The following is a 15,783-nucleotide window of genomic DNA, read 5'->3' as shown; positions in this document are numbered from 1 at the left end:
CCCACTTGTCAGGTCACGCCCTCACCTGGTCTCTGTGATCTAGGCGTATGCATTCAGCACTTTAACAGACCAGTTCTCTAAAGGATTGTTCATCACCTCCCAGGAGTCCATTATCTTTGGCCTATTTTCAGGCTTCATCCTCTTTGATCTCTCTACAATTAATATTCGGCACTGCTGGTGACCCCTCTTTCTAGAAATTTCCTACTGTTCATTCTCTGATGCTGAGCTTTCCTAGTTTTTTCCCTGATGTTTGTTATCTTTTTCTTAGCTTCCTCTTTTTCCTCTTGCTCCTTATTCCTTAGCTTATTTTATATAATTTCATTCATTCTATGGCTTCAGAGCTAGACTTTTATGCTGTCTTAATTTCCTTCCTCCAATTCCTCTCCCCATTCTGGGTGCCATCATTGCACTGAGTGACCCCTAAGGTGAGAAATTCAATGGGCTCGTCCAGGCCTCATTTTACTGGACTCCCTTCCACAGGTTCAGACATTGTTGGCCACTGTGTTCCTTTCCTTCTGCTTCTTTGATATGTTATTCCATCACTTCCTTTAATCTTTCTGGCACCTTCCCTGATTCTTGTGCGAACCCTTGCTTTTCTGCCCAAACATTAAATGTTAAAGTTCTTCACGTCAGTCTCTCCTCTTCCAACTGAGAGCTTACTTCCGGCTTCAATTACATGAACATATGGAAGACTCACAAATGTACACTGATAGTCTACACAACATGCTAGTGTTGTTTAGCATTAGTATTGTTATAACCATCTCCTATCCATTCTAATTGGAGGTTGGGCATAAATAGGGAATTTGTGTCATTTACGAAATTAATGTTATTGATTTAACAAGTGTGAACACTGGTTTTCAGAATGGAACAAATCGTTTTCTGACGATCTCACTGTTTGACTGTCCAGTACCACAACTGGTGTTTGTAATAATGACTGCAGTTTTAGAAGAATACCCTCCTGCTTGATAAAGTCTGTGTTTTATGGAAGGATGTTTGTAGTTTTAAAAGGTTTTTATCCACAAAGTTTAACAAATTTTAAAGTTCTAGGTATTCAACCTCAATGACTCCACTTTTGGACCAAGCTATACAAAGGAGGTCTTGCTGAATATTATCACGTAAATATTGGCACTGACCATACAGGAAATAGGATGCATATTTCAATGACTTTTCTTTGAAGGATGTAGAGGATTATTCATATTTAAAAGCAAAATTGGTTCATATTCTGGTTTGTATGGCCAGTAATTAGGCAGTAAAAATACTTCAGCTGAAATCTAAACAGACTTGACATATTTCAGAAAAACGTACCAAGAAAATGAAACCTATCCCTGGAGTATTATTTTAACATATAGCTTCAATGATACAAAGTGAGTAACTCTGCCTTTTTAAGAGATTAAATCATGATCATTAGACTTATTACAGATAAGGCCCTGCTGTGAAGATAAATGTGGTCAAATAGACGACAATAAAAATCATCCAGAGGCCTAAAGAGATTGACTGCTGGGAAGAATCAAACACAGGAAAGCACACAAGAGCCTGAGCCACTTTCCAAAATGCAAGCAACTATACGATTTCACTGTTCCCATACCTGCGGTGGGGGAGTTTGCGTGATGAGACTTTTTTGGCAGGTTGAAGATCTGTTCGCCAGGGTCGGGGGGAGGGATCGCATCTTGCCCTTGCCGCGCTTCTACAGGATCATACTCCTTCCCATCGTAGTTAGCATCATAGAATTTCTTAAACCATTGAATGAAATCCAGGTTGTCCTGGAAACGCCCCTTCACCAGCTTCTCCACTGGGATCACCTGTAGTATAAAATCGCCATGTGAGTCGTGAACCCATTTATGAGTATTTGGCACAAGTGAAGCATTTCCTATAAACTATTTTCTACGGGTGAGGGATTATTTACTGGTCTCCCCCTCAGCTTCTTGGCCAGCTGTATTCTAGAATTCACCTATTTTTTTTCATCATACGCAAGCAAAATTAAAATAAAATGCTGTAGGTGTTCTTCTGAATTATTTCACACCTCTGAACAAATGAGACGAAACAAAAAGTACCTTAGCTGTCAAGAGGGGCTGATTCTCTTCAGAATGTATTTGATTACACAAGCATCTCCATGCAAAAATGGGCCTGGGATGTTGTGCTAGTTCAAGATTGATGGGTTTTCCATATTTCTTTTTTAAAAAATGTTTATTTGTTTATTCTTAGAGAGATCGGGCCAGCAGGGAAGGGGCAGAGAGGGAAAGGAAGAGAGAATTCCAAGCAGACTCTGCACTGTCAGTGCAGAGCCTGATACAGAGCTCGAACCCACGAACCATGACATCATGACCTGAGCAGAAACCAAGAGTCAGACATTTAACTGACTGAGCCACCTAGGTGCCCCTTCAGTATTTCTTTCTAACACCTGCTCCTGCCATGCTGGAATAAACTCCTGTAAGGATTATAGCTACCAGAGGGTGTGAATCAATAAGACTCAAATCAATCCAAACATACACATATCTAACGGTTTGTAGGAAGCAACACAAATTTTCCTGTTTTGTTTGTTTACAATGTAGAGAGACAAGCATTATAAACAACTGCCTGCAATACAAGGCCTAGCAGTTCACAGGCTGCACAGGAACACGGCTAATGTCCACGGGAGTGCACAGGGACAGAAATGGGGTCTGACTAGGGGAGGCACTGAAGGCATTCTGGAGGAGGAGGTACTCTGTATTCACCTCCACTTCTGAGACAAATCTCAGCTTTTCATAGAGTAACCCTTTCTACTGGCATCCTAGACAGCAAATGGGTAACCCCCCCACCCCCCCTTTAGAGGTCACATGAGAACTTTCAGAATTATGACAGGAAGAAATGTGGGGTGGCTCATTAGCTTTACTTCAGTGGGCAGCTATTTTTGAAGGAAAATGGAAAAGGACTTAGTTATGCAAATTGTGCCATTACCAGATTCTGACTTCCTCATCTTTGAGTGGGAATCCTAGCTGAATGTAGGTCATGGGAGTTACAAAGCTAGGGAGTGAGTCAGATGATGTGCACACAATTCAGACACAAACCTAGGGTTGAAAGGGCACAGCTTCACTGACTAATATAAGCAGAAGCCATATAAATTAAACTCTCAGCAAGGCTTTGCCATCTCTGGAACCAGATACCCCTGATACCCTAAAATGGATCATCAGAACCACTTAAAAAATAGAGAACAACCTCTATCAATGACCACTTGAAGAAAAAACACCAACTGAAGCATTTTAGGCAAGCCATTAAACTAAATCATTAGCAGTACATTTTTAAAATGTTTTTTAATATGTTTTTTATTTTAAAGTTTAGTGCACGTGCACAGGAGAAAGTCAGGGAGGGGCAAACAGAAAAAGAGAATCCTAAGTAGGTTCTGAGCTGTCAGCATGGATCCTGACATGGGGCTTGATTCCCATGACCCTGGGATCATTACCTGAACCGAAATCAAGAGTCAGACATTCAACTGACTGAGCCACCCAGGCATCCCAGCAGTAAGTACATTTTTTAAAAATGTTTTTGATAAAGCTAAAATTGAAATGAACTCAAGAATAGAGCAAAATAAAGAGAAACAAACATTGGGAGGAGACTACATTTTTCATGAAGACTCTTCCCAAATTTCACTGAAGTCCACCCTTTCGTGAAGACTCTTCCAGGGAGGGAGACTTGGGTGTGGATCTCTCTCTCTTCCCAAATTTCACTGAAGTCCACCCACAGGGAAGAATTCCTTCCACACATGCACTTAATATTTGACTTGTGGTTTTATTAAATATTTTCATGTCTTCATATGTATAACTTTTGTTTATGCTGATACTGATTTTTAAGTGCCTTCCTAGAGCATAAGGCCCTTTAATTAACATGCTACTTTCTTTTGTTTTCTGCCAAACGTGAAAATTTACAAACAGTTTTAGATGATGGTGCTACATTAACCATTGACAGTAAGCACTTACTTCTGTTAATTTCACATTTCCCATCAAAATGGGACCTAAGCTCCCAAAATGGGGCCTAAGCTCAAAATCTGGGATGGCAAGCAAATCTTTACACAGATGCTTTCCCCTGCTGCCCTGCTCTGACAAACACACACAGGGACCACTGTCTATCCAAGGATCCTTGGGGGAATCATAGCATATTACGTTAGAGAGGCCGACAAAGGTGATTGAGGCCAAGCTCCCTTCACTACAAGAATTTTATCCTAAACATTCTTCAACAATGGCTCATCTCCTCTCTATGTATACACTTCCACGGACATATGGATGCCCCTAATCTGTTACATAGCAAGTTATGAGTGGTTTTTTCTTTTTGATCTAGAAGCATGTATAGAGAAAAGATACAGAAATGGATAGGGAAATAATACTGTTAATAAGTAAGGAGAACCTATACAGCTCTGATTTTGAATATTACAGAAGGAGCTAACTGGAAATTAACCACAGCAAAGGACAAAGTTGAAAGGACTCCAAAAAGGCTGAACTGTTAAGGGATTAATTTGAAATAAAAGTTCTGAGAAAACAAGAAGGCAAGATTTTAATATTTTGGTAAGATCGCTTTCATTTAGGAAGATAATAATTGCATTAAAATGTGTTCAGTTTAGCAAACTTTTCTCTTTTCCTTTCATCTGTCTCTTATAAAACACTATTTAAAATTTTCATTTCCATGTAGCCTACTTATTGCTACTATTGATGCAAAGTTATCTGTTCCTCCCCTGCTGCTTCTTCTCTTTCCCCTTACTCAAAATTCATTTCTTCCCAAACCTATTCCCTATAAGATATACAGCCATGGTAAAGAATATGGATTAAATATGTATTTGAGTAATAGGAACCATGCAGAGACTGAGTGGACTTCAGTGACAGTCCTTTATGGGAGAGAAAGGACTCTAGTCTACTTCATTTGTACCACACTGGGACAAAATTCTAACATTTAAGGGGTGGGGGGAAGGCAGTTTATGGAGATGGAGAATTTGAGTGTACACACTATGCTCAACATTTTGATACACATTCCCTCACTTTCATATCATAACTATGGGAAAGGGGTTATGGTCTCACTTTACAGGTGGGTAACTCAAAGAATTCAAGTAACCTGCTCAAATCTTGGACATGGGATACAAACCCATGCCATTTCCACTGTAACCTGCCTTTTTTTCCCCAAAGGAACAAAATACACAAAGAACCACGGTGGCATCTGGCAAACAAAAATTTCTCTCCTGCAATGCTAAAACAGAACAGCAACATTTTAACCTCTGTAATTACCTCTAGTGTTTAATCTAATGGCTGTTAAGTTTAGAAATTTCCTTAAATAAAAGCCTCACACAAATATAGGAAGAGAGGGTTGATGCTTTATGCTAGGTACAGACCCCAAACTACTTTGACCATATTAAGGAATACGCCTTCAGATTTTTGCATTTTGGCACAAAAACCAATTTTTAGGAAAGATCACGCATTTTATGGAGGTAGAAGTTAGTTTCCTACCTTATCAACATTCATTCGCTTAAACGATGCTTGCAGAAGTTTAAAATTGTGAATATACTCATGCTCCAACTTTGCTTGAAATTTTACTTTCTTCAAACTAATGCAGCCTGGAAAGAGCATGTCCATGAACTGGCAATAGGCAGCCCCTGGAAAGAAAGGAGAAAAAGGCTGATGTAAGTCTGACTGTTCCCAGGTGTGACTGAGGATTGTTAGGCAGGAAGGAGCCCCCCCCAGCTGTGTGCTCCTCTCCCCCATGTGCTTACACATCCTTATTCGGTTGGGCTGGGAGCCAGAGAGGGAAGGGACCATGCCTTCCTCCCACCACTTTTCCCATTCCTAACCACTGTGACAGTGATGCTGTGTTCACCAGAGCATCCCCACATTCCACAATGAACAGAAATACTTTTTTAAAAAATGTTTATTTATTTCGAGAGACAGAGAGAGTGGTGAGTGTGAGTGGGGCGGCGGGGGGGGGGGGGCGGAGGGAGCAACCTAAGCAGGCTTCATGCTGCCAGTACAGAGCCCGATGCAGGGCTCGAACTCACCAACTATGAGATCATGCCCTGAGATGAAACCAAGAGTCTAATGCTTAAGCAACTGAGCCACCTAGGCACCCCAATACTTTTTGAGAGAGAGAGAGAGAGAGAGAGAGAGAGAGAGAGAGAGCGCGTGCGAGCGCACATGTGCGCACCAGTCAGGGATGGGGAAAGGGACAGAGAGAATCTTAAGCAGTCTCCACACCCAGCAGAGAAAGAGGCGGGGCTTGATCTCAAAACCCTGGGATCATGTCCTAAGCCAAAATCGAGAGCTGGAAGCTTAATCCACTGGGCCACCCAGGCGCCCCCAGAGATATTTTAATGCCAAGGAACTAAGGATAAGAATAACTTTTCTTAGCTTCTATCAGAAAAAAAGGAACATTTTCTTCCCTCTAGATGCTACCTGCTCCAAGTCATCAAAATACACAGATGTAAGAGAAAAACAGAAAGTTTAAACACAAGAATACTACAAAATTTCTCATGAAATGCATAGCTCAAAAAATAAACACGCAAATACAAATATGCCCAAACTGGTTTTTTTAATTTTTTTTTTTTTTTTTAACGTTTATTCATCTTTGAGAGACAGAGAAAGAGCATGAGCAGGGAAGGGGCAGAGAGGGAGACACAGAATCCGAAGCAGGCTCCAGGCTCCGGGCTGTCAGTACAGAGCCTGACGCGGGGCTCAAACCCATGAACTGCGAGATCTGACCTGAGCCAAAGTCAGACGCTCAACCGACTGAGCCACCCAGGCGCCCCTGCCCAAGCTGTTTTATATCCATCTTGCAAAATGACTTAGGTTAAACTGGATAACTAAACCACCTAATACCCAAAACAGTTGTATACCAATTTAATTCCAGTCTAGAGCAATGGGGTCCTATATTAACATGAAGGATGAAGACAAGGAGACTCTGAAATTTACAGAAGTTCAGAGTCATGCTGTTTATGACTGAGAAATAAAAATAACAGAAATGTTCAATGAGTCCCCTGAGGAAATGGTCAGAGAAAAAAAAGATTAAGTCTTTCATATGTATTTTTTTAATGAAGAACTCTTACATCATGACAATTTCCACTAGAAAATCCCAGCAAGATCATGTTTACGGATTCATATCTTCTTAATAGTTAAGGCCGCAGGCATTTAGAAAAGGAAATTCAAAGCCCGAAGGAAAAACAGTAATTGAGTGGCAAGAATGGGAACAAGATGCCATTTCTGTGTTTTGTTGTGTTTTTTTTTCCTTCTTCAGATCTCTTGGTCTGTTTCTATAATGTGCCCGTGTTGGCCTTTCTGGAACATGAAGGAATTCCCCTCATCTTCTGGTATCAAGGTTTCTGTGAGAAGTTCTTTATTGTATTCGGGTGATTTACCTTTACATGGGAAGAAGCTAAATGATCTCTTATGTCACACAGATGTTGAGCATCCTTTACTGAGATAGGAATCTGAGAGAGAGATAGAGAGAGAGAGAGAGAGAGAGAGAACAAAGTATCCGGGATCTAAGGGCTGCCTCAACAGGAAGTGGTGAGGTAATTCCTTATTCAGAGGTAATACTATAAAATCATGAAATACAGGCTGTGGTAAAAAAAACCACCTCCAGAATCTTTGCATCTATGAAGTTTCTCCTTAGATGACCACACCCTGAGCGCAAACTAGTAACATTCCCACTCAAGCAGATGGGCTCTCTTAAAAACGAAGTAAAACAAACCCCAACAAAAACCACTGAGGAGGTAAGAGAAACATCATGATCTTGGGGGGCATTCTTATAGCCGTAATTATTCAGGTCTCCCTTTTCAAGTACCACCAGATGGAACAAATTCCAATAGACATTCGAACACTATTTTTACCAGAGATGGAGATGTCTATAAATACAACTGTCTCATCACCTGCTTTTTGTAGAGTTGTTTTTCTCTAGCATTTAGCATAAAATGTACTTATGAAGATCCAGATACTTCTGCATTCTTACAAGCCAACCAACCAACTCCCTCACTTCCAAAATTTCCAAAGTACTAACAGCTTTTGGATAAAAAACAAACCTGAATTCAGAGAGGGGAAAAAGGAAAAGTCATCTCCAGTTCATCTAAAGAGAACCACCTTAATGACCTGGTATATACCACTTATTAATTAATTAATTAAATTTTAACAGACTGATCCCCTTCTGGGTCACGTTTAATACTTTCTGACATTTAAAAAAAAATTTTTTTTTCAACGTTTATTTATTTTTGGGACAGAGAGAGACAGAGCATGAACGAGGGAGGGGCAGAGAGAGAGGGAGACACAGAATCGGAAACAGGCTCCAGGCTCTGAGCCATCAGCCCAGAGCCCGACGCGGGGCTCGAACTCACGGACCGCGAGATCGTGACCTGGCTGAAGTCGGACGCTTAACCGACTGCGCCACCCAGGCGCCCCAATACTTTCTGATATTTTTAATGGCTGATTTTTATATCATGCTAAGCGACTTTCCCAAACCAAGTTTAGATATTCACATACATTTTCTTCAAGTATTTTGTGGTCTCAAGTTTTACATTTACATCCTGAATTCATGCAGAATTTATTTTGGTCTAGGACATAAAGGATGGCTCTAATTTTAGTTACTCCAAATGTTGGTGGGAATCTGTCATTTTTGGCATCCCAACACTTGGGCACCTTCCTTCTGGTTGATGCTACAGTGCCCTACCTCCCATCCCAGTGTGGACAGGGGGCAAATATCCTTTTCCCCATCCCCAGCAGTCAAGATGCAGGCCTGTGACCTGGGCTATGCCTGGGTCTCAGAGTCTTGACAGTGACCGAAATACACAGGGGATACTAGAATTTAATCATGGTAGCACTGGTGCGATCTAGAGTCCTGGGACAGCAACACAGTGGCATCCTAGTCCAGTAGCACAAGGGAGGCTCTCTTTCCAGCTTTGGCTTGGTTTCCCATGGTCTCTGAGGTACTAAATATCTTTCCTGTAAGTTTGTCTCTGCTTAAGCTTGCCAGGATTATTTTCTGCTATTTTCTTTTCTTTTTTTGGTGGCGGCGGGGGGGGGGGGGGGGGGGGGGTGTGGGGGGAGGAGGGTTTGTGAGTGCAGCTTTTTGTTTTATTTTTATTTAAACTCAAGTTAGATAACACACAGTGTAGTCTTGGCTTCAGGAGTAGAATCCAGAGATTCATCTCTTACATATGACACCCAGTGCTCATCCTGAAAAGTGCCCTCCTTAATGCCCCTCACCCATTTAACCCATTCTCAACTAGCAACCCTCATTTTCTGCTATTTTCAACCACAAATCTCAAATGTTAAAGTAACCTAGGTGTTGATCATCATTTCATAAATAATTTATGTTTTTCCTGAGGAAAAGCATTATCTTTACTATATATTGCTTTCCTAATACAGGCATTCAGATCTCTTTCCAGACTTAAAATAATTTTGGTCTGTCCCAGGGATAGCTCATACTCTTTGCTAATTAAATGCTACAATATGTGTTATTTTTTATAGAATAATTTCCCTTTTCTCAAAATTGTCTTAAACTTTATCATGCATTTATTCTATTTTTGTAATTGTTATTCATGGCATATAGAAAATAAATTTTCTTTGAAAATTAGTCATTTGCTAAGTAACAGCTCTATTGAGATATAACTCATCTATCATAAAATTCAACCTTTTAAAAGTACAGTTGATCCTTGAGCAACATGGGGGTTATGGGCACTGACCCTCCTGCACAGTTGAAAATCTTCATGTAACTTTTGACTCCCCCAAATCCAAGCTACAAATAGCCTACTATTGACCAGAAGACTTAATAACGACAGTTGACACCTTCTGTAGGTTATGTTTTCTATACAATTACTACCTTCTTATAATAAAGCTAGAGAAAATGTTAGGAAAATCCTAAGGAAAAAAATACATTTAGAAAATGTACTGTAGTGGGGCGCCTGAGTGGCTCAGTCGGTTAAGCATCCGACTACGGCTCAGGTCATGGTCTCACGATCCGTGAGTTCCAGCCCCGCATCCGGCTCTGTGCTGACAGCTCAGAGCCTGGAGCCTGTTCCGGATTCTGTTTCCCCTTCTCTCTGCCCCTCCCCTGCTCACACTCTGTCTCTCTCAAAAATAAACAAACATTAAAAAAAAATTAAATAGAAAATGTACTGTATTTATCTAAAAAAAAAAACCCACACATGTAAATGGATTGATACAGTTCAAATCTGTGTTGTTCAAGGGTCAACTGTAAACAAATTCTGTGCCTCTGAAGATACAGAATCGTGTATCCACCACTACTATCTAATTCCAGAAGATTTTCATTATCACCAAAATGAACTCCATACCTGTTAGCAGCCACTCTCTCCCTTCCTGTTCGCCCGGATCCTGATAACCAATCACTGATCTATTTTCTGTCTCTACGGATCTGCCTATTGTGGATATTTCGTATAAATGAATCAAAATATGTAACCTTTGTGTCTGGTTTACCTTAGCAAAATCTTTTCAAGGTTTATCCGTGTTGTGGCGTGTACCAGAAGTGCATATTCTGTTCTGTGGCTTAATAACATTCGATTGTAGGTATATGCTACATTTTATTGATTTACTCATCAGTTGGTGAACATTTGGGTTTTCGCTTTTGGGCTATTAGGAGCAATGCTACTATGAACTCTCATGTACAAGATTTTGTGTGGACTTAAGTTTTCAGTTCTCATGGGATATGGTACACCTCTGTTTAACATGTGAGGAACTGTCACACGGCTTCCTATTTTACATTCCCACCAGCAACACACCAGGATACTAATTCCTCCACATCTGCACTAACACTTACTGTCTTTTTGATTCTAGTCATTCTAATAGGTGTAAATTTTGATTTAATTTCCCTAAAGACTAATAATATTAAACATCTTTTTCATATGCCTTTTGGCCTTTTATATATCTTCTTTGGAGAAATGTTTATGCAAATCCTTTGCCAAGTTTTAAACTGGGTGATTTTTCCTTTTATTGGGAAGGTGAAAAATCTCCATTTTAGAAACAAGTCTCTTATCAGATACCTAATTTGCAAACACTTTCCCCTGTCTGTGCATTGCCTTTTTACTTTCTTAATGGCATCCTTTGAAGCACACACATTTTTACTTTTGATGAAGCACAATTTCTTTCTTTCATCACTTGTATTTTTGTCATTTCTAACAAACCACTGCCTGCCTAATCCAATATCGTAAGGATTTATACCTACATTTTCTTCTAAAAGTGGTATAGCTTTAATTCATACACTTAGGTCAATGGTCCATTTTGAATTATTTCTTATATATGGTGTAAAGTTTGGGTCTTTGTTATTTTGCATGTAACTATTCAGTTGGGGCACCATTGTTGAAAAGACTATCCTTTCCATTTAATTGTCTTGGCACTCTTGCTGAAAATCAATTGCTATCAATGGCATAGTTTACTATTTCTGAAGTCTCATTTTTATATTTGTGCAGTAACAGTCTTGATTACTCTCTAACTCTCTACTGCACTAACTTTGTGCAGTAACATTCTTGATTACTGTAGCTTTGTAGTCAATTCTGAAATGAAAAGTAGAAGTCCTCCAACTTTGTTTTTCCTTTTCAAACAGGTATTCTGGTTCCCTTGCATTCTCATATTAGTTTTAAGATCAGCTTGTCAATTTCTGATAGGGAGTGGATGATAGAGGCTTGGAAAGTACTGCCATTGTAATAATAGTAAGTCTAATCCATGAACATGGGATGTCTTTAATAATGTTTTAAAGTTTTCAGTATATAAGCCTTCCACTTTAAAATTTTTATTTTCTTCAATTCTACCATAAGTTGAATGGTATTCTTAATTCTATTTTTGGATTGTTCATTGTCAATGCATAGAAATATAATTGATTTTTGGATATTATCTTGTATATCCTACAACCTTGCTTAACTCATTTCAGTTATAATAGTTTTTTCTTGGCGCTTAGGATTTCTTTGCATACAAGATCATGACATCTGTAAATAGAGATCATTTTACTATTTCCTTTCCAATGTGAATGCTTATTTTTCTTGTCCAAATGCCATGGCTTGAACCTTTAGTAGTTTGTTAAATAGAAGAGCTGCCAATGTACATCCTCGTCTGGTCGTAGTGGGGGAAAGCATCTAGCTTTTCACCACTAAGTATGATGTTAGCTTCAAGTTTCTCATTATCAGAGGAAGTTGCCTTTTTCCTCCCAATGTTTATGTATTTTTGAGAGAAAGAGCATAGGGGGAGCGGCACAGAGAGAAAGGGAGACACAGAATCCGAAGCAGGCTCCAGGCTCTGAGCTATCAGCACAGAACCCGACGTGGTGCTTGAACCCATGAACCGTGAGATCATGACCTGAGCCGAAGTGAGATGCTTAACCAACTGAGCCACGCAGGTGCCCCAGGGGAAGCTGCCTTCTATTACTAATATTTTTAACATAAAAAGGTGTTGAATTTTGTCAAATGCTTTTTTTCTGCAATTATCACATGGCTTTTGTCCTTTATTCTATTAAATGGTGTACTATACTGGTTTCTTTAATCCCATTTGATCTAACCTTGTATTAATTCCATTTGATCATGGCATATAATCCTCTCTATATGTTGCCAGATTCATTTTGCTAGTATTTTGTTGAGAAATTGTGTCTATATTCATGAGATATTGATCTATAGTTTTCTTGTGATATCTTTGGTTTTGGTTGATACTGGCCTCACAAAGTAAGTTTGAAAGTGTTTCTTCCTCTTATTTTTTGAAAGAATTAGTGGAGGGTTGGTGTTTTTTTCTTTGTTTGTTTAAACATTTGGTAGATTTCACCATTGAAGTCATCTGAGCTCAGGGTTTTCTTTCTGGAATTGTTTAAAAATTACTAATCACATCTCTTATTATATAGATCTATTAAGAATTTCTATTTTATCTTAGGTTTCAGTAGTTAGGTCTTTCTAGGTTTTTATCCACTTTACCTAGGCTATTTGGTTTTTAAATATTCATTTCCTAACTTATGAGTTCTAATAAATTTTCAGTTGTTTCTCTTTAGTTTTCTAGGGAGAAATAAAGTTATACATTTTTGTACTGTATTTTTGTGTATGTATATATATATATATGTTTATTACATACTTTTTCTTTAACAAGAGTATCTCATGTCCTTCCTCTAAGTTAGTTATTGACCACTGATTTCTGATCCTAAGGAAGTATTTTTCTGAGTTTTACCAAGAGTTGTTATCAGGAAAGGATCCTGAGTTTTACCAACTACCTTTTTAGCAACCATGGAGACAATAAAAAAGTTTTTCTCCTTTGATCTATTAACTGATCAATAACGTTCATGGATTTCCTAATGTTGAATCATCTTTATATTCTTAGACTTAAATCCTACTCCGTGATATTTAAAGTTTTTATTACAGTGCGGGTTTAGATTCACAAATACTTTATGATTTTTGCCCCTATACTTGTGAGGCTGTCTGCAACTTTGTGTGCTTTTGTCCTGGTTCTGATTATTCTTTTAAGTTTAAAAAATACATTGGGGAAATTTTCATAATTTTGGGAGTCTAAAAGCTTGTGCACATAAAAAAAAGGCTTTGATTAGATTGTTCATGGCACAGTTTGCTAGCTGTATACCCTCAGTTTTTTCCTTCTCTATGCTTTCAGAACCATGTAAGTATCAAACAGGTGGAGTAATTTTTCTCCAACAGGCAATGTGGAAAGAATAGGTAATATTAGCATTTCAGGTAATTTCAGGTACATTATGTGATCATTTAAGGTATTCAATCATAGGTCAGATTTTCTAGAGTCAAAGGAACCCCTGAAAATTTTTAAGAAATATCTTATTGACCTTGGGGAGCTATACTTAAGATTTGTTGTCACTGCTCCTGGGTATGTCCACTATGGGTATTTTCAACTTCCAGTTCCCCAAATCTCTACTGCACAAGACACATTATGAAAAGGATACTTTGAAATTAATTGTTGCTAAGAACATGGTTAAGGGTGCTTACTGGGGCAAAAAACTATAATCATGGCATAACTTGAATAAGGCTGTTGTATTCTCTTTTCTATCAAAGGCTAACCCCTCCAGCTGTGCTGTAGATCCCATCTCTGCTCATCCTCTCATTGAGGTCATGGACTCCAGCTACTCTCAGTCTCTCAGAAATTGCAATGCGCCAATATCATCTGACTTGGACAAAATAAAAATCTTTCTTAATTTCACGTAATCCTTTAGCTACTGTATCATTTGTCTCCTCCTATTCACAACAAAACTTGACAAAGTTGTCCTTATTTCCATTGTTTACCATTCAAACCAATCCTAGTGTCTTCCAATCTTACCAAGTTCCAGTTAAGGTCATCAATAGCTTCTCTGTTACCAAAACTAACAGTCCTCTTTCTTCATCCAACTCAACACCTCTGAATATTGTCTGTCTTGTTGCCCATCCCTTCTTGAAATTATGTATTTTCCTCCTTAGACAGAATGGGTATCAAAGAACTGATCAATTCAGCAATCATTACTTTTGCCCTTTAAGTCTCAGCCAGCCACAAACCGGAATGCTCTCCATTGACAGGCATACAGATTTTTGGGCCATTTCCTTAACCTTGCAGTAACATGGCCTACATTTTGCACACATCCCACTTCCATCAATTTACGCTAAGGTTGCCATTATTCAGAACACATACCACTCCTTACTAAGGAGACTAACATGGTTTCCTAGGAAATCACTATGAACTCCTTCCCCACTCTATAGTGACCTATGATGTGGCCTCTGTCTACCTCTCCCTTGTCTAACTTCCCCTTAGGAAGCTCCTTTCACACTGGCTTCCTTGCTGTTTCTGGAACACTTCAGGTCTGTTTCTGCATTATGACCTTTATATAGGCTGTTTCCTCTGGAACTTTACATTCTTCTTGCCATTCATATCAAGGCTTGGATGTCACCTACCAGGAAAGGCCCTCCCATCCCATCCCATTTGAAGGGACTCTCTTGTCACTCTTCATCACGTCATCCTGTTTTAGGTCTATTTTATTAACTTATATGTTAGTCTGTGGCTTCCCTTCCCTTGCTGCAATAGAAGGTTCAAGAGAGCTTGTACTTTATCTGTCCAGGTCCCTTCTGTATCCCGAACTTTGATAGTGTGGCCTTTAATATCTGGTCAATGAATCAAAGTTTACCGATAGTAGCAGCTGAACCCCAACAAGGGCTAGTTGATGGTAAAATTCTAATGTTACCAAAGTCCCAAATAAGAGTACAAAAAGAGTTGCTACATATTTTAAGAACTCATTGGGGTAAAAATTAAGCAAAAAAGCAATCTAAACTAAGAACCACTCTGGAAACTAAGTGTGCCGAAAGGTGAAACATAAGCCTCCAAAGGCTAAATATAACACACTCTGGTAAAAAGCAATCCAAATTGTAGGATGTTGTGTTTAACAAGATCATGATGGGCCATGTTCTGAGCCTGTGAACTCAAGGCACTAGTGCAGTTATGAGGGTCAAGTTCTGAAAATGAGGGAGTAAGTAGAAAGTAAGGAAAATGTTCTGTCTTCGTGCCATGCTATGCCTGCACATGGTTCCAGTTGTTACAATCAAAAGTGACATAATGGAGCTAAAAAGTTTGGGGACAGGAATCCAAAATGAATAGGTGAGGCACTGTATAAAGGCAGAACTCAAAAATGAATACCTAGCCCTCCAAAGATTCAAGGATGTATGATTTAAATCTATGGAATCATGAAAAGCATGAGAAGATAAATAATCTCATTTCTACCAGATTTAGTATTAGGGAATCAGGATAAACTGACATTTTTAAAAGGAAATGTTCAGACAACAAGAAAGGAAATGTTAATTTATAGATTATACCATGCCAAGAA

At 39.0% G+C, this 15,783-nt stretch overlaps 1 protein-coding gene across 5 annotated transcripts in view; it reads right to left on the bottom strand.

Annotated features, from left to right (window-relative positions):
* MAPRE2 (microtubule associated protein RP/EB family member 2) overlaps positions 1-15,783 on the bottom strand; it is a 159,545-nt gene that overhangs the window by 34,799 nt on the left and 108,963 nt on the right. For all 5 annotated transcript variants that reach the window (XM_047827718.1, XM_047827717.1, XM_047827719.1 and 2 more), the window contains 2 exons: positions 5,463-5,608; positions 1,586-1,799 (listed from right to left, as the gene is read on the bottom strand). In XM_047827718.1, the coding sequence (XP_047683674.1) occupies positions 1,586-1,799; positions 5,463-5,608 (360 nt within the window). The remainder of the gene's footprint in view (positions 1-1,585; positions 1,800-5,462; positions 5,609-15,783) is intronic.

This window comes from Prionailurus viverrinus, chromosome D3 (assembly GCF_022837055.1).
Source record: "Prionailurus viverrinus isolate Anna chromosome D3, UM_Priviv_1.0, whole genome shotgun sequence".
NCBI lineage: Eukaryota > Metazoa > Chordata > Mammalia > Carnivora > Felidae > Prionailurus > Prionailurus viverrinus.
This window is presented reverse-complemented; position numbering and strand designations above follow the sequence as displayed.